General features: G+C 40.6%; 1 protein-coding gene across 10 annotated transcripts in view; it reads left to right on the top strand.

The window, feature by feature from the left end:
• Positions 1 to 17,294, top strand: part of TBL1XR1 (TBL1X/Y related 1) — a 137,212-nt gene extending 119,918 nt beyond the window's left edge. For 9 of the 10 annotated variants that reach the window (XM_075861642.1, XM_075861640.1, XM_075861641.1 and 6 more), the window contains 3 exons: positions 3,054 to 3,128; positions 3,338 to 3,465; positions 3,552 to 3,768. In XM_075861642.1, the coding sequence (XP_075717757.1) occupies positions 3,054 to 3,128; positions 3,338 to 3,465; positions 3,552 to 3,753 (405 nt within the window). In that variant the 3' untranslated portion in view covers positions 3,754 to 3,768. Of the gene's footprint in view, positions 1 to 3,053; positions 3,129 to 3,337; positions 3,466 to 3,551; positions 3,769 to 6,921; positions 7,024 to 13,735 lie in introns of those variants that run through there. The other variant, XM_075861644.1, reaches the window with a different exon arrangement.
• The last annotated feature ends 4,541 nt before the right edge of the window (positions 17,295 to 21,835 follow it).

Genomic DNA, 21,835 nt, shown 5'->3' with positions numbered 1-21,835 from the left:
AGACACGAATCGGCTGAGCGCTCACACAAGCACTTCAGCCGCTTCGTTCTAGCGATTGGTGGGGCTCTCCGTGCTTGGACCCCCACCTATACAAACTTCTGACGTCAGAAGTTTGTCAAACGTTTAGCTATACTTTAAAGAGAATGTGTCGCTAATGTGTAGCTAAACAGTTAGTGTATAAATGATTAAACATTGTTCTAATTTTTTTAATTTTGTCACGAGTCAGGAAATATTATAAATTAGATTCTAATTTATAACATTTCCCTGTGCTGGTCACTAGAGGGAGCAATTCCCAAAATTGCAGCATTGGCATGTGGTAAAGCAACCACATTGCTTTATGCTGCAAAATTGGAGAAGACACACTCGCTCTAGTGTCCTCAAACAATCCCCCCTCCTTTTTCCTGGCTAGTGCCAGGAGAAAGGAGGGGATTGACTGTTCAAACCTCCTACCAAGCGTGTCGCCATTTTTTGAGCGAATGCACAGGGTAGGAGGATTAGATACAGTTTTAATCACGCAGTAAAATGCGAACAAACACAGACATAACTTACCTGCTCCTGCCGCCGCCGGTCCGTCCGCTCCTAGTGCTTGCTTCAGAACACATGTCCGGAAGCCGCGACCGGAAGTAGTAATCTTACTGTCCTGCCGCGGCTTCAGGTCCACAAGAAAATGGCGCCGGATGTCGCTCGGCCGAAGACCTTCCATTTGGACTGTGTGGGAGCGGCGCATGCGCCTTTTCCACACAGACAGCGTACACCATAGTGTATGCAAACGGCTCCCGTTCGCATTCTCTATGGGGATGTGTGTGCTGTATTCCATATCTGTATGTGTCGTTAATCGACACATACAGAGATGAAAAAAAAAATGGCAGCCCCCATAGAGAAGAAAAAGTTAGAAAATAAAAAAAAGTAAAACACACTCACACAAATAAATATATATTTTTTTTTAATAAAACACTAAAAGCAAATTGATATAAAAATTTTTTTTCCACGACACCCTTCCTTCACGTTTTTCCATAGTCTCATTCAAAGAGCTATAACTTTTTTTTACATTTTTGCATTGACATAGCTGTATAAGGTCTTTTTTTTTTTTGCAGGACAAGTTGTAACTATTAACACCATTTAGTGGTACATATAATTTATTGGGTAACTTTTATTAACTTTTTTCTTTTTTTTTTTTTTTTTTGGATGGCAATAGATAAAGAACATAAGTTTCACCACACTTTTTTTCGTCTTACATTTATGTGGTTCACCGTGTGGTATAAATAACGCAATAACTTTATTCATCGGGTTGTTGCCATTGCAACGAAACCAAATTTATGTTTTACTACTTTTACACAGTAAAAAACACTACTTTTTTTTTTTTTTTTTAATTATTTGTTTTTGTGTCTCCATGTTTGGAGAGCCGTAACTTTTTTTTATTTTTCCGCTGATGCAGTTGTATGAGGACTTTTTTTTCCAGGACGACTTGTAGTTTTTATTGGTACCATTTTGGAGTAGATACGACTTTTTGATCACTTTTTATCTCATTTTTTCCAAGAAAACAGCAATTTTTTGCATTTTATTTATTTACATCGTTCACCAGGCGGGTTAAATGTAATAACCTTATAGTTGGGGTCGTTACGGATGCGGCGATACCAAATATGTTTATCCTTTTGACTTTATTTTATTTTTTTAATAATAAGGCAGTTTGCAAGGGGAAATTTTTTTATTTTTATTTTTTAAATCAAATACTTTTTATTGCACGTTTTCAACAATTACAACAGTCCTGAAATAGGACACACACACACACACACGAACACACACACACACGAACAGTCGACCATACACCATAAAGGAAAATGAACGTATACATTTGTCATAAAGAAAATTCGCCACGCAGGGTCGGAACATATATTTTACTTCCGCTAGCAGATCTAATCTGCATGCCATTCACACCTCTGTAGCAGAGGATATCATAACCCACTCCCCACCCAGGTAAGCATTACCCCATAGACACAGACCCAAATCAAATCTTCAATAATTGATTTACCTCTGATTCCCAACAGCTCCACCCCATAGCAGTCCGGCACTTTCCAACCCAGCAGTATTTAACCATGGCAACCACATGTCAAACCTGGCAGACGCACCTCAATTATCGCCTTTTCATTAATGAGCAACTGGTTCACGCCATCCACAAACTCCTGAACCTTTGGGGGAGAAGGCTGAATCCAATGCTGTGCTATGAGTTTTCGGGCCACATACATTACGCTCCCCACTGCCAGTTTCCCATTAGAGTCCAAAGGCAGACGTCTACAAAACCTAAGAGACATAACCCTGGATCCCTAAACAGATATAGAGAACACCTTTCCCACAATTGCAAGTGGGCCAGACCAGTATATATCAAGTTGCAGGCAATCCCACAGCATATGGAGGAGGTCGGCAGGCTCCAAACCGCATCTCTGACAAGTAGCTCCAGGCCGAATTCCCATCCGATGTAACACCTCAGGGGTTTTATACACCCGGTGGAGTATATAGAGCTATGAGAGCGTGCCGCCCTCACTCAGCGAAACACCCGAAACAACTTCCATTATAGTGGACCACTAGTATTCATCAATCCCTGGTATATCCCTATCCCATTTACGCATAGCTACCAAAGGATAACTATCCAAAAATTGTCCCACCCTGTTCGTGGTCTCAGAAGGGCCAAGAGAAAAAGTGGGTTTTAAATAATTTTTTCACATATTTATTTTTTTGAAAAACTTCTTTTTTTTACTTTTACTGGGGGACTACACTATGCGATCCTCCGATCACATTTATAATACACTGCAATACTTTTTTTATTGCAGTGTATTCGTGCCTGTCCGTTTAAAACAGGCTGTCATCTGAATAAAGCCCGTTAGTGGCTGCCGTAAAAACACCTATGGGCGGTCACTAACGGGTTAAGGGAATATAATCTAATAAAAACAATCAATTGACACACTCGATTTATTTTTTCCCCTTGATCTGCTTTTTGTTGTGGTTTTTTTTTTTTTTTTTTTTTTTATACGAACTGACTTTCCTTACTTTTTTTCTAGAATGAAGTGAATGCAATAAAGTGGGATCCCACTGGTAATCTACTGGCATCTTGCTCTGATGATATGACGTTAAAGGTACAAATTTGCAAACACAGTACATTAGTTTCACATGCGAGTGGTCTCTAGTCCTAAAATGACAGACTGTGAGCAATGATTGTATACAACCCCCTGCCATAGTCCAGTAGTAGACTTAAAATTCCTACATCATATAATTTAGAGCAGCTGTATATTGCCCTATTTGCACAATTTCCTTAAACTATTTTTTTTATCATTTGACATTGTAGATATGGAGTATGAAGCAAGACAGTTGTGTTCATGACTTACAAGCACACAACAAGGAGATATACACCATCAAATGGAGCCCCACTGGGCCGGGAACAAGTAACCCAAATGCTAATCTAATGTTGGCAAGGTAAATTAGACTTTTGTGAGTCTATAGATTTCCATAGATTTTATTTTTTTAATATGTATATATACACTGTCTTTCCCCTTTTACAGTGCATCATTTGATTCTACAGTTAGGTTATGGGATGTAGACAGAGGAATCTGCATTCACACCCTAACTAAACATCAGGAACCCGTGTACAGTGTAGCCTTTAGTCCGGATGGCCGGTACCTGGCCAGTGGTTCCTTTGACAAATGTGTACACATCTGGAACACACAGGTAAGACTTACATATTTTTTTTTTTTCTACAGCTGATCTCAACTCCTCAGTTCTTATCTTAGATATTCCCATTGGTCTCCCAGGTGTATCACTTTTTGAGAAGATCTCATGAATTCTACAACCAGAAATTAATTAGTACTGCTATCAGTGAGGTTTATTTTAAAGGGGTTATCTCACAATGATCACACCTGCCCTTAGGCCCCTTTATGACATATGGATATCATAGAGGGAGCCCCCTCCCTCGGTGCCAGGGTGGAGAGTAGCTCTATATGATTTTGAACTTGATTGGCTGGCATTGTAATTCTATTTTTCCCTTGCCACATCAGGTCAAATGTATGGCTAGACAGGGCTTCTCCCGGCAACAGCAGGTGATCGCCATTGGTTAGAGAAGCATTGCCTAGGGGGGGGGGAGCGGGCGTGTGGCATTGCTTACGGAGGGTGGTCCTACTGCCTACGGGTGGGCGCCGTGCGGCACGATCTACAGAGCGCAGTGTGTGGCAGATAAAATGGCCGAGAAAAACGGACCAAAACCGCAGTTTTTATCGGCCGACACTCTGACCCTGTCGTGTGAATAGAGCCTAAAGTTAGTGGATGACGCGCCGTGTCTCTACACAGTTGGAAGTCCTGTCTTAGCAAAGACATGGAGCGTCATCAATCATAGAGCACTCCCCCCTCCTCCTATCTCGTCGTCCACACCTCCTCCTTCACTCTAGGATTCTCTTCGCTGCCTGGCTGCCTTGTCTCTCCTCTAACACGCCCCCTCCTATGCCTATGTATACATACTATATATATATATATATATATATATATATATATATATATATATATATATATATATTATAATCCGGATGTGGTTATATTGCTTGATGTGTGTGTGTGTGTGTGTGTGTGTGTGTGTATATATATATATATATATATATATATATATATATTATAGTAAATAATAGTGAGAGACACTTACATTTATAGTAGATTATGTGAAAAAAAAAAGTTTTACCATGGTTTGAAGTAGTGTTTGGTGTTTGCTTCACTGTAAGGCCCTGTTCACACCGAATTTTTTTGCAGGCTGAAAATTCTGCCTGAAAATTCCGTCTGGAATTTTGAGGCAGATTTTGATCTGCCTGCACGCCGGTTGGCACGTTTTTCACAGCATTTTCTGCCCGCGGCTATTGAGCGCCGCAGGCGAAAAACACTTTCTTTGCCTCCCATGTCAATGGGAAGTCAGAGGAGTAAACGCCTGAAGATCGGGCATCTCGCTTCTTTTTCCCACGAGCCGGTTTTACCACTCGCGGGAAAAAAACGTGAGGCATGTTCGGCCGTTTTTTTTATACGTTTTGACGCGGAAACCACATAGAAAAACGCGCCAAAAAAGGTCAGAAAACGCCTCCTATTGATTTAAATGGGAGGCTGAGGTGTTTTTTTCCTGTGAGCGGTAAAACCGGTTCGTGGGGGAAAAGAAGCGACATGCCCCATCTTTGGGCGTTTACATCTCTGACGTTCCATTGACATCAATGGGGGGAGGCAGAGAAAGTGTTTTTCGCTGTGTTTTTGCCCGTGGCGCTCAATGGCCGCGGACAAAAAAATGCTGCAAGTGGCGTGCAGGCTGGTCAAAATCTGCCTCAAAATTCAAGACCGATTTTTGAGGCAGAATTTTCTGCCAGCAAAAAAAAGCTCAGTATGAACAGGGCCTAATACAGGATCTCTTGGAACAGATCCGGCAGCAGGTGAGGAAAATGTGCAGACTGGATTGTGTGTACCAAGATGTCTGACATAGGTGGAGTGGGCAGACTTACATTGATCAGGCTGTGAAACGGGTGGGGGAGGGAGATGGGTCCCTGTACTTAGATCAGGGATAGATGGAGGCACAAAGGATAATGATTATTAGTGTGTAAGACAGTGTGCAGGGAGGAAGCTGCCTGGAATTAGAGCAGGGAAGAACACTGTGAACATAGAGGGGCGTGGCAGTATGCAAATAGCTGAGATGCTTTGGAGGAAGGGGGGGTGCAACTGTCTCAGATGCCGCAGGGGATCATGGGTATGGTGGATTACAAGACAGGAAACAGCCAGCAAGGGATGTAAACAGCCAGCAAGAGCAGCCGTGACGATGGAGATCAAACAGAAACTGGTTAGAAGTTTAATAGGGGGCATTAGGGAAGGCAAACCAAGGCGGGGGACACTTTTTTTAGAATTTATTTTTTTTTTTCCCTGGAGGACCCCTTTAACATAAATACACGTTTTAGAATGCCATAATTTGTGTTTAATTTTTGGGCTTTCTCTTAGTTATAACAGAGAACATACTTTTCCATGACCATCTATCACCTATAGGTCACATTGCTGATTATTGATCTTATGAATACTTGTACTAGTTATTCATATGTTAATAGTCAGGAGGATATTAGACCGGTGGGTCGCTATAACAGAGAATGTTAACCTTCTCTAAGAAATGCATAGCAGGCAGCGCTTGTCAACTGGAAAGCAGGGAAGAGTGTCTCAGACTATCGAAGCACAGTGTGCAACGGGTCGTCTGAGAAGCTCTGCCGCCATCTTGGATGAAACAAAAGGGGCCTGGGATCAGCAGATCATCGGCACAATAGATGAAAAAGAGGGCACCAGGTAAATTAACTATGCGTTCCCCTGCTAAGGTTAAAATTTTATGTAGTACCGGAGGGTTGTTTTAAGCACAACAGCAAGACCCGATTATGTGCTCCAAAGTACTAATAAAGGACATAGTAAGAATAACAGACCTGTCAACATCAGCTGTTATGAGTCAGCGAAAGGAGCCGTTTTTGACACACTGCTATGTAGGGGGGGGGGGTACCTTTCTATTCATACTTCCATTTAACTTCAATTTTGTGTGTGAGGTCTCACTATATAAATTGTCATTCACTGTATTTACTTGTAGATTTACTCATGTTAAAGGAGTTCTATGAGATTTGAAAACCTTTCAGAATGGGTTTGAGCTTCAACACCAGACATCAGCCCATGGAAAAGAGTGGCACGGTTTCTGGAAGAAAGCAGCAATGTTTTTGTAATCTCCTAGAACTCCTTTGAAACTATATCCTAGCCTGTGGGGATTTGATCTGTAAATATACGGCAATGAGCGACTTGTAAGTCATTCAATATTAGTAAGAAGAACGTTGCTTTGAATGTTCTAAAATAAAGGCCTTTTGATTTGTTAATGCTTTTTCTTCTTCTCTTCATTAGACGGGAGCACTAGTTCACAGCTATCGGGGAACAGGGGGTATATTTGAAGTATGTTGGAATGCAGCAGGAGACAAAGTTGGGGCAAGTGCATCAGATGGTTCAGTAAGTATCAATGTGTCAGTTGTTTGTAATGTCGTTTTTTATTTTCTTGCCTTGTGTTTACCGTATAGGAGTTGGTCACTTTGCATGTTAAGTGTTTACTACTGAAATACAGTTGTCTATTTATTTTAGAAGCACTTCAAGCAACTGCACCTTTAGGATGCCTGTGAAAGGGTTAGACTAGCCGGTGCTTACAGCATCAACTATACAAGACCCAGAAATGTTCAAGGGTTGTGTACAGTGTCTGGAAACTATCTGTAAAGGACATATGGCAGGAGTATTGTGAGAACAGTTCTGTATGTCAGCTGCGCTCCACCAATCCGGATCGCAAGTAGAGTTCTCGGCAACGCTGACTTACAGCAGCTCACGATAAATGTACCTGGTCAGCTGGATGCAGCCGGTACACAGATCCTCCATCTCTAATGGTCAGAGCTGTAAACTTGCGCTCTTAGTAACCATTAGTCTAAAGGGCTTGTCCAGACGATAAGCTGATATTAGAGGGCTATTGATGTAATGGAGGGACGTGTTGGATCCTCCAGACCAAGAAGATACTCTTTGCAGCAGCTTTCTGTTCTCTCTATTAGGCCTGATTCACACGAGCGCTGCGCATCTCGGACGTGAAAAACTGCTGTTTTTCACGTCCGAGGTGCATCCGTGCTCATCGCTGCGGCACACAATGTCACTTATCCACCATAGTTGAGTCTATGGAGTGATGCGTGAAAAGATAGGACATGTCCTATTTTTGCACGTACCCTTCACACGGTCTGTTGAAACAACGGTTGTGTGAACGGCCACATTTAATTACATAGGTCCGTGCGACGGCTGCTATTTCAACGGCCGTCCCATGGACATTGAACACGTTCGTGGGAATCAGGCCTTAAAGGGATGTCCTAAGTCTGAATGTCATATTAGGAAAATGAAAAATAGTTTGTGTAATCTTGGTGTCTATAATATGCTGCTAAAGTGTTTGTGCCCATGTCTCATAAATTTAGGGTTTTTAACTTTATGCGCACAATCTTTATACCTTTTTATTATACTTTGGCACTATGCATAAGACGAAACAAGTCCTAATGACCTGTTGATCCTTTTCAATACTAATGACGAAAAGGGTAAATTAAATCTATAATCCCTTACGACATTTGACGTATATAGACTTTATGGTGCTCCATATGCAGCAGTTGTCAGCTGTATATTACAGACACATAGATGCCACAGGCGATAGCGACGGAAGCTTGTAAGCCATTAAAAATAGTGTGGAGCAACCTCTGTCAATCCATCGGCCTCTAGAGATGCAATTACCGGGTACTGATGGTTATTATGGAATCCTGGGGGCCTGATGAAGACTGTATAGGTGCCATCTTGGTGCTCCTATTAAGCCCGAGGAAGCCGGTAAAAAATACAATACATTGCAATACACCGCGTTACAAATTATTATGCAAATGTTATTTTTCGCTGATTTTCCTAAATAGTTGCTGCAAATGACAGTCAGTATAATCTTCAAGCCATCAACCGTTGGAGTATAATGCAAATTTTATTGAACAAATCTCCTAATGATAACAGATTTTTTTTTTAGAAGTAAAAATACTCAAAATGCACTGTTTCAAATTATTATGCACAACAGAGATCAAAACATTTTAAAGGTTGTAAAGAGAACTAAAATGGTAATTTGTTGAATTTGCAGCGTCAGGAGGTCATATTTACAGAAATCAAAAGCTCTTCCAATCAAAAAAAACTTAGCAGGCCAAGTTACATGTTAACATAGGACCCCTTCTTTGATATCACCTTCACAATTCTTGCATCCATTGAATTTGTGAGTATTTGGACAGTTTCTGCTTGAATATCTTCGCAGGAAGTCAGAATAGCCTCCCAGAGCTTCTGTTTTGATGTGAACTGCCTCCCACCCTCCTAGATATTTTGCTTGAGGATGCTCCAAAGGTTCTCAATAGGGTTGAAGTCAGGGGAAGATGGGGGCCACACCATGAGTTTCTCTCCTTTTATTCCCATAGCATCCAAAGACACAGAGGTATTCTTTGCAGCATGAGATGGTGCATTGTCATGCATGAAGATAATTTTGATACGGAAGGCACGGTTCTTCTTTTTGTACCACGGAAGAAAGTGGTCAGTCATAAACTCTACGTACTTTGCAGAGGTCATTTTCACACCGTCAGGGACCCTAAAGGGGCCTACCAGCTCTCTCCCCATGATTCCAGCCCAAAACATGACTCCGCCACCTCCTTGCTGACGTCGCAGCCTTGTTGGGACATGGTGGCCATTCACCAACCATTCACTACTCCATCCATCACTCCATCCATCTGGACCATCCAGGGTTGCACGGCACTCATCAGTAATCAACACGGTTTGAAAATTAGTCTTCATGTATTTCTGAGCCCACTGCAACCGTTTCTGCTTGTGAGCATTGTTTAGGGGTGGCCGAATAATAGGCACCAGCGGCTTCAAATACCTGTTTGCTGCTTTGCAATGGCATTTTAGCAGCTGCTCTCCTAATCCTATTTTGTCTGGCAGAAACCTTTCTCATTATGCCTTTATCTGAACGAACCAGTCTGTGCTCAAATCTTTTCAGTGTACGATGATCACTCCTAAGTTTTCTAGAAATACCCAATGTTTTCATAAATAGTGCAATATCTTGGACAATTTCACGCTTTTCGGCAGCAGAGAGATCCTTTTTCTTTCCCATATTGCTTGAAACCTGTGGCCTGCTTAATAATGTGAAACGTCCTTCTTAAGTAGTTTTCCTTTGATTGGGCACACCTGGCAAACTAATTATCACAGGTGTCTGAGATTGATTACAATGATCCAAAGAGCCCTAAGACACAATACCATCCATGAGTTTCATTGAAAAACTAATAATTAAATGTTTGACGCTTAAATCCAATGTGCATAATAATTTGGAACACGGTGTATGTAAGTATTGCAGTGTATTGTACCAGTGATCTATAAAAGATATAAAAAAAAGTTAAAGTTTAAAGTAATGTACAAAAAAACAAAACCCTGTTTTCCTGCTAAAGTAATATAAAAATAAAACTAATTGGATAAACATAATTGGTATCACCACACCTGTAAAAGTCCAAGCTATTACAATATAACATTATTCATGCAGCACGGTGAACGCTATTAAAATTATTTTTCTTTTTTAAAAAAAGCCAGATTTTCAGCTTTTTGGTCACCATTGCTCCCAAAAAATGGAATAACAGGCGATCAAAAAGTCGTATGTACCCTAAAATGGTACCAAAAAAACCTTCAGCTTTCCCGCAAAAACAAGCCCTCACACCGCTCCATAGACAGAAAAATTCAAAACTAGATTTTTGTACTTACTATAAAAGCTATTTTCAGTCATTGGGGGACACTGCATCATGGGTATAGGCCTCTGCTGCTAGGAGACCACGCTAGGTAGGAAAGAATCCTGACTCTGTATTCTTCCTACAGATACTGACTGCCTGGGCAAAGTGCCTATTCACATCTGCATTAAAGGCTCTGTTAGGGGCCTCCGTCACAGATCCGGACAAAAATACCGTAAACAATAGCGCAGCATGCTGCGCTCCTTTTTTTTTTTTTTTTTTTTTTTTTGGTAGAAGGCCAAGGCACCCCTGACGGAACCTCATAAAGTCAATGGGTACCATCAGGCACTGTCTTTTTTTCGTCGTCTTGTTCTGTTAGAAGAGCACAACAGAAATGCAGGCACAGCCTAAGGCCTCATTCACACATCCTTCACCGTTTTCACGTCCGTTTAAAACTGATCCGCTTGTCCGTTACTTCCATGTGGTTTCCGTTGTCGGTCCGCATCCGTTCCGTTTTAAACGGACGTTGTGCTTCCGTTTTTAATGGTCTGTTACAATCCATCTTGTATGTTGAACGCACGGTGCTTTGGCACACCCTGCCGTTGCTTGGAAACGGATCCGTAAAATGTACGGCACACGGATGCCTTCCGTGTGCCGCCTGTTTTGATGGACCCATAGGCTTCAATGGGCGAGACGGACACTGAACCACAGACAAAAGTAGGACATGTTCTACTTTTTGATGGAACTGAAGAATGTAACAGTCAAAACAACGGAAGTGTGCATCGCCCCATTGAAGTGAATGTGTCGGGGTACTATCAGTAAAAAAACTGATAGCACCTTGAAGAAAGTAACTAAAATGGGCATGAGGCCTAATTCAGTTTGTACATAAGCAGTGGGAGAAAAACAAACATATCCACAGTCCCGGGAGAAAACTTAACGAAACCGGCAGAATAACAGGTCCTGGAACAAAAAAAATCTTGTTTTCGCATTAATATCACTAGGGGACAAAGCACCTTAGGATGCCCTAATGCAGTGCCAGAGTGTGGACAGCCATGCGTCCTGAATAACACACAGTTTCATGCAACAGTCTGACCCAGACTGGCATCAGCAGAGGCAAAAGAATGAATTTGGTTAAACTTAGGGAAAGTGTACACCGAAGCCCAGTAAGCAGCGTTGACCTTGGCAACAGAAGCTTGAAGCCTGACCGCCCAGCCCTTGTAGAATAGACAGTTACTCGAAGGGGAGGAACTTTTTACCCTTTTGACCCATAGGTGTCTGAAATCACAGACTGGATCCAATATGCAATGGTGGCCTTAGATACTGCCAAACCCCTTGCGTGTTCTTCCCGCTGTGGTGCTCCAGCCAGGATACAGCGGTTCAGTGGCTTCCCCCTCACTGAACAGGCCTTACACGCCCAGGAAAAATGCAAAAGCTGAGTGCAAAGACATTGCAGCTATGGAAGTAGACTTCCAACTTTTTGTCAAGAGGGTCACTGAGTGAAGCCGCATCTGACAAATGGATGGTAGTGGTCTTTCATAGCCTTTAGATAGGCGGAACCACAGAAGGAGAAAAGATCTCCTGAAAAGGAAACCGCGTTTTGAAACTTCTAGACGTCTCTAGAGATTCTAGTGGAAGCATTCAGACAAATTCTCTATAGTTTGGAAAACATAGCTTCTGGTGCTGTAAGGGTGCCTTTTTTAGAGAGAAGTGGGGGTCGTTCTTTTACATGAATGGTGTCCCTGACCGCACGTATTAACGTCTGCATGCCCGTAGTCAATTGGGATTTTTGCTCTGACTCTCACTCTGAATCTGACTCAGAGGATACTTAAGAGGAAAGACACTGATCTAAATTGGAAGCATCATCACCATTGGATACTCTTAATAATGGGAGACCCCTTAAAAGAGCCTGACGAGGAATGGGACCTGTCTCTGGCAATTCTGCGCCTCTTTTGGGATCTATCGAGAGAAGTTGACTGAGTATTGTCTTTTGGAGGGCCCCTAAGCTCTACTGCAATTTGGGAAGGCAAACGCTCAAAAAAACATGGCTGGGGAATAAGAAATTACCTACTCATCCTCGAGTCTTCGGGAGTACGCAGGATCACCATCATTAACCTCTGTACACTGGCACCTCCATCTGCGGAAGCAGAAAAGACAGGTTAGGTTAACGGCGGTGAGGGAAATTCGGTGCACAGGACTTCTTGGTTTCCTGACACCTGTATGGGGCTGACAAGTCTGCAGCTAATTTTCACAATCTATATGAGGTCACGTCTGTCTCCTACAGACACTAGGTTAAAAACTGAATTAGCCAGTGTCTATTGGAAGGATATGACCTGCCTTGGCGGAGCCAAGACTCTTTCCTACATGTTGTCGTCTCCTGTGGCAGGGGCCTATACCCATGGTGCTGTTTCCTAATGATATTAACGATAAAACATTTGTTTACTACTTTTTAAAACAGAAGAAAAATATGTAAAGCATAAAAAAATAAAACCTATATAAATTTGTTATTGACGTGATCTTATTAACCTGCAGAATAAAGTCAACATGTAGTTTTTTGTTTTTTTTTTCCTATACGGTGAACGCTGTAAAAACAAAACCCAAAAAAACAATGGAGTTTTTTTTTATTTTTTTTTTATTCCACCCCACAAAGAATATGTTCGTTTTTTATCAGTACGTTATATGGCACAATAAATGGTGCCATTTAAAAAAAATAAAAAAATAAATAAAAAAAAATAATATATATATATATATATATATATATATATATATATATATATATATATATATATATATATATATATGACTCGTCCCGCAAAAAAACAAGGTATGTTGCAGGTATGTCGACATTGGGGAAGTGGGTGTGGGGGGGGGGGGGAACACTACGGCGGCAAGGCGATTACATTGGAGCATTCTAGATAAGGAACTTCTTAAAAGGGATGTGATCTCAAAAGATGCCAATTTAGTGTAGTGTAAAAAATTTTGGTGGTTAGTCATCTGATTTCTTGAGTCTACGTAGATGGAGTGTAAATTTTGTCTTCTGACATCACTAGGATATTAAAGGGGAATGTAGCAAGTAAAAGGTAAAAAAAAAAATGATAGCCAAATTTTAAACTTTTATGTTTTTACATAGAAATTTGTACTGGAGAAAACCAAAACTTATTCGAGGTCTGTTCTTTTAATGGGGGGAGGGGTCTCCTTCCAAATGGTGGTAAAATAATAATAAATTGTTAGAAAAAGGAGTTTATTGTTGTTTTTTTTTTTAAATTCCAGAGACCGCGTTACTCTTGTTTATGCACAAGAGTTGCACATTTTTTAGGAAAAGGCAGACCCTGTTTTCAGATTTGGGACAGCTCCTTTTAAATTGTCAGTTTAATTGAATATTTGTACCTCTGATAATTATAATAATTTTATTTTTTTAACAGGTTTGTGTATTAGACCTACGAAAATAGCGCTACTGGTTGGAAGCCATGGACCGACTATGAATGTGTACATAGCCAAAATGACTGTCCCTGACCCATGTACTGCTATAGTCCCATTTAACCATGGTCAGTCCACTACAGCCAAACTGAAATTAATCCCATACATAGATATTTAAAGTAAAAATTGAAAACCAATCACAGCAAAATGTTGCACCTCAAAGAGGACAACGGTCTTGTCACATCTGGTGAATTTGTGTGTTGGGAACGACTTTCTTCACAACATCCTGGAGAAGAGGCGGCGAGCACCGGACATGAACGCATAGAGAACTTAAATGTACCAACATTTGGAAGATGGTCAAAATGCATTCAACATGTTTTACTTTTCTCATCCTCGGTGTATTGTTTGCGTTTTTTCTTTTCTAATCAGTTTGCCTATACAGAGAACACAGGACGTTAATTCAAGCAATAGTTTGCTCTTGGCTTTGAAACCTTATATTTGGGACATACAACGAAATATCTGATGGCTGCAGAAAATAACCCTCATTCCTAGCTTTCATTTATTTTCCTCCACTTCTGCTTTGTATATAGTAATACAGTTTCCTCGCAGATATAGAATGATGGACATGACTTGGTACACACTTCTGATAAATGTGTGGCATAAAAATGCCTTCAACTCCTAAAAAGATGTCACACTTGATTCAGAGATACCAGCTTACAGGTAAATTTCGTATTGGTGACGTGGCTGAATGCTTACTTGGGACATAATTCTGCCAAATCCGAAGGGCACAAATAATAAAGATCAGACGGTGGACACAATTTGTGTCTTGTTTCTTTTAAACCATAAACCCGTTATGGTTTCCTTGTGCACTATTATGATAGGAGCAAACCCCCCCCCCCCCCCCTCATTTTCCTTGTTTTTGTATTTTTACTTATCCCACTTTAGTAAATTAATGTCGTTCATTATGTTTTCTGTAGGCCGGAATCATTTTAAAGCAAAATGAGTACTTGCATAGATTGATACCATGTCATGGCAATTCCCAGATTTGTGTGTTGAGAACCTGTTTAGTTTGTCATAGTGAAAAACATACCCGTGTATAATTCTCATTAACATAGACCAGACATTTCATCACATTCGCAGACTTGTTTAGGCCTTACTTTTAATGCCGGTTTTAGGCTACAAGCTTGGCAAATAATTGACACCTTACATTGCGTTATTGTTAAAAACTCAACACAACTGTACATGTTCTTTGCTGCTATTAAAATAGTAACACCGCCTGCTTCCCCCTCCCCACTTAGATTTTATAATGATTTTCATATGTAAAAATATATATTAGAAACTAAAAACAAACAAAAAAACAAACAAAAAAAACAAAGCCTTGCCACCACTTGACTTTAAAAAGCATAGTTGAGCTATGTTCCCTGTTTTCAGAAATGTTCTGGTGGTTGAGGTGTTAACTGTTCCAATGCATTATTGTAAATCGACTGAGCATGATGTGTCACAAACCTTTTATTTGATTTTTTTTTTTTAAATTAAAAATGTAGAGAATATAACCACTGATGGACCATGAAGGTCTGTATGACTGGAGCAATTGTAGAGCAATGTATTGATGCAAGCGCTGTGAATGTGCACTACTCGATTTCTGAATTTTCCTCCTAGATCGGTAATACCATAGTACAGTTTATAAATGTCTGGCCATTAAATCCTCTCTCCTGAAAATCCAACAAGATTTCATGAGTTCTGTTCTGCAAAAATAGGGACATTTCTAAAAATGTGTGGGAGGTGTGTAGACGAGCAGGTCTGCTTTCTTTTTTTTTTTTTAATTTCCCCTCTCTTCTAAACTAGAGTAGAAGAAAACCCCATACAAGTGTTTGCTAAAGGTAACTCACTTTAAATGACAAACTTTCATAAATATCCTCAGTGTTTTTCCTACGGCGCATGTTCCATCGGGCTTACTTGCTGTCCGGTAGCATGGCAGGATCGCAGCAGTTCTTGGAAATTAATGTCTGCCGGACAACTGATTGCATGGAGTTACATGCAAAAAAAGATCAGATTTCCTGCCTGAAACTGCCATTTCATATAGCAATTCTTGGTTATCTATTATCTTTCCAGCTGTAACAACTTTATACCTAATAAGTAGAATTTGAAAAGGAGAAAAAAAAAAAGTATTACGCGCTACCTCTATATATTACGTTTTCGTTCTAGATCTAAATTGTATTGGAGTGACTTTTCTTATTAGGTAAAGCTGAAATAGAGGGTGAACATTTTTTTAATTGTCCATTATATATTAATCCAATTTTCATGCTCTACTTTCCTTCCTTTTTATCTTCTGTTTTGTTATAAATCTGGTTCAATCCAAATGCAGCTAGCACATACGTTGCTTCAGTTTGAATATTTTGCATATTCAATATAAATTTTTTTTTTTCCCGTCAGTGGCTTATCTTACATTTCTATAAAACGCCTAACTTTTTTTTTGTATATTTTCAATGTTACATTTTCTTTCTAGAAGGCCACCTGGCTGTTTAAATCATAAAATAAAAAATATTACAAAATTAAATTGGTGCAAAAATGAGAGAAGAAAGTGCTGCCAGGAATAGGCACAAATGGTTTGAAACAATCGAATTGGTGTTTGATCTTCACTCAAATATAACCAAGGAACACCAACTTTTATTTTTTCATATCGTAAAGGTTTTTAAGAAAATAAAGTATACGTGCCATGTACAACGGTCTCATGCTATCTGATGTATACCAATAGTAGAATAACAAATGCCGACTGTTTTTAGAAAAAAAATCTGGAAACACTGAGTAGTTCAGTCTCATCCTAAATTGAATATTGTTTTTAGATTGGCACTTCAGCTGTTTGTAATATGAATGCCTCGTCTAGACATATATTATCCCCCTCCCCTTATTAGTACCTAAAACCTATGTCCTGGTCGTTTCCCTTCTACGCTGGTGCTTTTAAATTTGCAACTGTGCAAGTAAAGCACTTGAAATGGTTTACTATTTTAATGTTTGTTTGAAGCATACCAGTTCCCGTGCAGCCATCATTCGATTCCTAGCGGAAAAAAAAAACCAATGTACATTTTTAAGGTTATAATGCAAAAGTATTAGCGTACCAGTCAAATCCAGCCTTGAATTTTCTCTGTATACTTGTGATGCGTTTCATGTTCCTAAACCTGCAAATCCTTTGGGTCTAATTCTGTGAGCAGCACCGGAGTCACAAGTCTGCATCATTTCTTGTGCTATTCAACTAACAAATGTAAAGACATGAACCAGCCCACTGCAGTTTTTGTACATGTTAAATACTTTTTATTGTTTGGTTTTCATGATAACGTGTCTAACAGATGACTTTGGTGTTCTGTACTGTCCTGGACCATTTTAATTACACTTTGATGTTATTTGGTTTCACATCATAAGTTTTCCCCACTCCCCATCCTGATTTAACCCTATTTTTGACACTTTTTTTTTTTTGTTCCATTTACCTTTTTGCATTGTATTGCTCTGACAAATGTAATTTGAATCCGATCTGAAAGAGGTCCAGAATAAAATATATTTTGATATTAACTTTTTGTGTAGTGTTTTTTTTTTTTTTTTTTTTTTTTTCTATTAAATGGAGCTTATGGTTAAAGAAAACATCAAAAAGTACTTACATACAGTTTTATTTATTTTTTGTCCAGAAACACTGTTTAAGATGACTTTATGTAGCTGAAATAGCAGCCGGTACTTGATGGAAAAGGGACATTCAAATCGCCCATTACATATTTTTTTTGGTCCGCTCTCCCCCATACCGCATCTCTGGGATTTGTATTTACTCTAAACTCCTTGAATGCTTCTGAAGAGTTTTTTTTCTTTTTAATCTTGTCTGGAGAAGTGCCACTGTATATGTTTTTATTGTGCAGAGTTGTTTTATCCCTTGGTCGGCAGGAAGTTGGCTGCAAAGATTAAGCACTCTAATCGATGAATTGCAATGTTTTTTAGTTTGAACATGATAGCCGCTAAATGGCCTTTCGTCACACGCACACACAGTGTGGCGCTTTTTTTTTTGTTCCTTTAATTGCAGCGGTGTGGTGGTTGGTGGTGGTTTTCTTTTTCCTTTTCTTTAAAAAAAAATGTTCTCTCTTTCAGGCGTTTTCTTATAGGCTTCTCTGTTTATAAAAAAAAAACAACCACCTGCTGTAATTTAACATCTTGGCGTCATCTTACGTATTATGTTGTTTTCAATAGTTTTTTATTAAACAGTTTTGTAAAATAATAATATAGTAATAACACAGACTCGCAGAGTCTCAACTTTTGCATTTCAGTAATACAATTAAACAAAGTATTAGACCAACATGGCCTCCAATAAATCTCACATTATATATCTGTCATGATGTCAACACTCCTGCCAAATATATAGTATATAAATGTATTCATTGCTAACATAGGTAACTATCCTTGACATCACATTACTTTATAGAGTAGCTTAACATGGCCTCCATGGGAGAAAGATAAGAGAGAGAAAAAGAAAGAAAAAAAAAAAAACAACAAAACACACACAATAATCAAAAGGAGGATAAGGAGGGGGGGAAGGAAAGGTGTAGGGTAGAAGGGTTTCATAACCATCTCTATGTATTCACGAAGATTTGTGATTCCTCCATGGGTCCCAAATGGCATCAAATTTGTCTAATGTACCAGCCAGCAGATGTGTTAGGCGGTCATTAACCATTATCCATGAGATCTTAGCAATCAACATATCCATAGACAACGTGGGTGTTCGCCAAGCCCTAGCAATAGTTATTTTAGCTGCCAGAAACACATCAGAGAAATTTACGTGCGGGGGCCCGAACCTCCGGAATAGGACCGCATAGCAGTGCCGTAATCACAACCTTGGGGGGTTTGACTTGGATCACTGTGTTAATAAGCTGGTATACCTGGTTCCAAAAGGTGGCAACCATTGGGCACTCCCATAGAATATGCATTAGCGTGCCCTCCGCACCACATTGTCTAAAGCAGTGCATATCCACCGATGGGTTAAATCGAGCTATACGAGTAGGGACCATATACCATCTCATTAATACCTTATAACCCGCTTCCACCAAGGATGTATTGATAGATAGTTTCGAGGTCGTACATGCCATCTCCCGCCACTGCTCCAATTCCACCCCCGTACCTAAATCGTGTTCCCATCGAGTCATGTAAGGGAGTTTACCTTCCGGAGTAACCAGATCGGAATATATCGTGGATATTTTACGTCGTAGGCCAGAAAGCCAGCACAGCCGTTCAAAAGTGGTCAATGTACTGATGTCCCCCCCGCCTGGATTTCCAGTCCAACAAGAAATGGTGTATCTGGATGTATCTAAAATGCTCCAATGGGGGCATCGAGTGTGAGTCCTTAAAGTAATCCAAAGTTCTAATGTCCCCCCCTATAAAGAAGTCCTTAATCCTGTAAAACCCCTTATTGAGCCACCACCGGAATTCCATTCTACGCAGACCCGGAGGAAAGGCAGAATTACCCGTGATAGTCATGAGCGGATTATGGGGTGATTTAATATGAAATCTCTTTCTAAGCGAGTCCCACAGCTGTAACATCTGAGAAAGCACAGGGGAGAGAACCGGAGGCTTGTCCGAGGACTCCATCCACAGTAACGTTTCCAGCGGGAAACTGGTACATGCGGCCGTTTCAATTTGCGTCCACTGGGGGCAGTATGGTCTCGCATACATATCTGTAAACTGCGCCAGACGTGCTGCATGGTAGTAATGTTGGATATTGGGAACCCCCAGACCCCCCGCAGTTTTAGGGGTAAATAAAGTTTGTCTCTGTATTCTCGGTCTTTTAGAACCCCAAATAAACGACATAATGAGCCCTTGGATTTGTCTAAGTGCCTTCTGAGGGACCACAATAGGGAGCGTTCGAAAATAATATAGCAATCTGGGCAAGATCGTCATTTTGATGGAGGTAATACGACCAAACCATGAGAGATTAAGAGGGGACCATCTAGTGAGATCTGTAGCTATTTGTTGAAACAGTCGGGGGAAGTTGTCCTTGTAGAGGGACTCTATGGTGGGCGTCAATTTGATACCTAAATACGTCAATCTACGTGCATCCCAATGAAAATCAAAGTTAAGTTTTAGGAGCTTCACTACCCCGATTGGCAATGTAAGATTCATTGCCACCGACTTGGAGTGGTTGACCTTAAGCCCAGACAGCTTGCCAAACTGATCAAGAATATGAAAGAGATTCGGAAAGGATGTAAGAGGTGTCGATATGAAAAGCAGAATGTCATCCGCAAACAAGGCACATTTATGTTCTACTCCTCCCACCTTCACCCCCCTAATGTCGGGAGAATTTCGTATGAGATTGGCCAACGGCTCAATAGCCAGCGCAAACAGGGAAGGCGATAGCGGGCACCCCTGTCGCGTTCCTCTGCATATTGGAAAGGCTCCCGACATAAATCCCCTAGAATTTATTTTTGCTGTAGGAAGACAATATAAGATCTTAAGAATAGACAAAAAGCCTGAACCAAAGCCCATTCTTTCAAGGACATAAAACAAATAGTCCCAGGATAGCGAGTCAAAGGCTTTCTGAAGGTCAAGGCTTAATAACATACTTTGACGTCCGAAAGTACCATCCCACCCCGAACGAACAGCTGAGATAATGTCCACAGCCCGTCTCGTCTGGTCCTCCGCCTGGCGGAGGGGTATAAATCCCGCCTGGTCCTTATGTATATATGTGGCGAGGAAGGAATTCAATCTAACCGCCAGAATTTTTGTCATAATCTTAAGATCCACATCGAGAAGGGATATCGGGCGATAGTTGGCCTGGTCTGTATGATCCTTATGAGGTTTGGGAATTAAATGTATGTAAGCTAAATTCGAAAAAGGAGGCAAATTATTACCCTCCCGATAAGCATTGAACAGTTCAACCATGTGCGGGGCCAAGACCTCCCTAAAGTGTTTGTAATAACCTGAGGAAAACCCATCTGGCCCCGGGGCTTTGTGAGCCTTCAGATTTTTAATAACATCCAATACCTCTTCCAAACTAAATTCAGCATCCAGTGTTTCTCTATCCCCTTGGGAAAGTTTAGTAGGGAATGTTGTTTCCAGCAAGACCTTAGCCTTATTTTTATCAAACTGAGGTGGTGCTGAGTACAAAGCTGAATAAAAATCCTGAAAGGCCTTTAAAACTTTTGTGGGATTCTGTGATAAAGATCCATCCGCCAATCGCAATTTTGGTGGTGTTGAGGTGTTAAATCGGGGCGTGAGGCGTCTAGAGAGTAATGTTCCAGGTTTATCCCCTTGTGAAAAAAACTTATGTTGTGACCATCGCAGACTTTTTTCCGCCCAGCTTGTCAGACATAAATTTAATTCTGTTCTAGCTTCCGCTAATTTTGCTTTAATATCTGCTGAGGGGTCTATTTTAAATTGCTTGGACAGATCCGCAAACTTCCTCTCCTTTAACGCCAGAACCTCTTTCAACCGTTTCTTATTACGCGAGGCTATCTGGATGAATTTCCCCCTAATCACTGCTTTGTGAGCCGCCCAATTGGACATAATTGAGGTGTCTGGTGCCTTATTAAGTAGAAAATATGTGTCCAAATCCCTTTGGATTTCTTTAATTATCTCCTGATCCGATAGTAGTGACTCATTCAATCTCCAAGAGGAGATAGGCGGTCTCCCACATAAATCTGACAGCCGAACCACAATCGGGTCATGATCAGACCAGGGTGTAGCCAAAATCCTAGCATCCGTGACCTTAGGGAGTAAGCTAGTTGACATCATAACATGATCAATACGGGTGTGAATATTATGGGCTGAGGAGAAATAAGTATAATCCCTTGCTGTGGGATTAAAATCCCGCCAGACATCTATGACATCCACCGAATGAAAGAAACGTGCTACTTGTATGCTGGTTGACGTAGGAGGAATAAGTCGCACCCTGGATGCGTGGGATTTATCCATGGACGCGTCCAAGGCGATATTAGAATCCCCACCCATAATTATCGGGCCCTCTATCGATGAGTGGAGCTTGCGCCACATGCCTTGGAAGAACGCCGGTTGATTGGAGTTCGGGGCATAGTAGTTAATAAGGGTATGTGCACACACACTAATTACGTCCGTAAATCACG

This window comes from Rhinoderma darwinii, chromosome 4 (genome assembly GCF_050947455.1).
Source record: "Rhinoderma darwinii isolate aRhiDar2 chromosome 4, aRhiDar2.hap1, whole genome shotgun sequence".
Taxonomy (NCBI): domain Eukaryota; kingdom Metazoa; phylum Chordata; class Amphibia; order Anura; family Rhinodermatidae; genus Rhinoderma; species Rhinoderma darwinii.
This window is presented reverse-complemented; position numbering and strand designations above follow the sequence as displayed.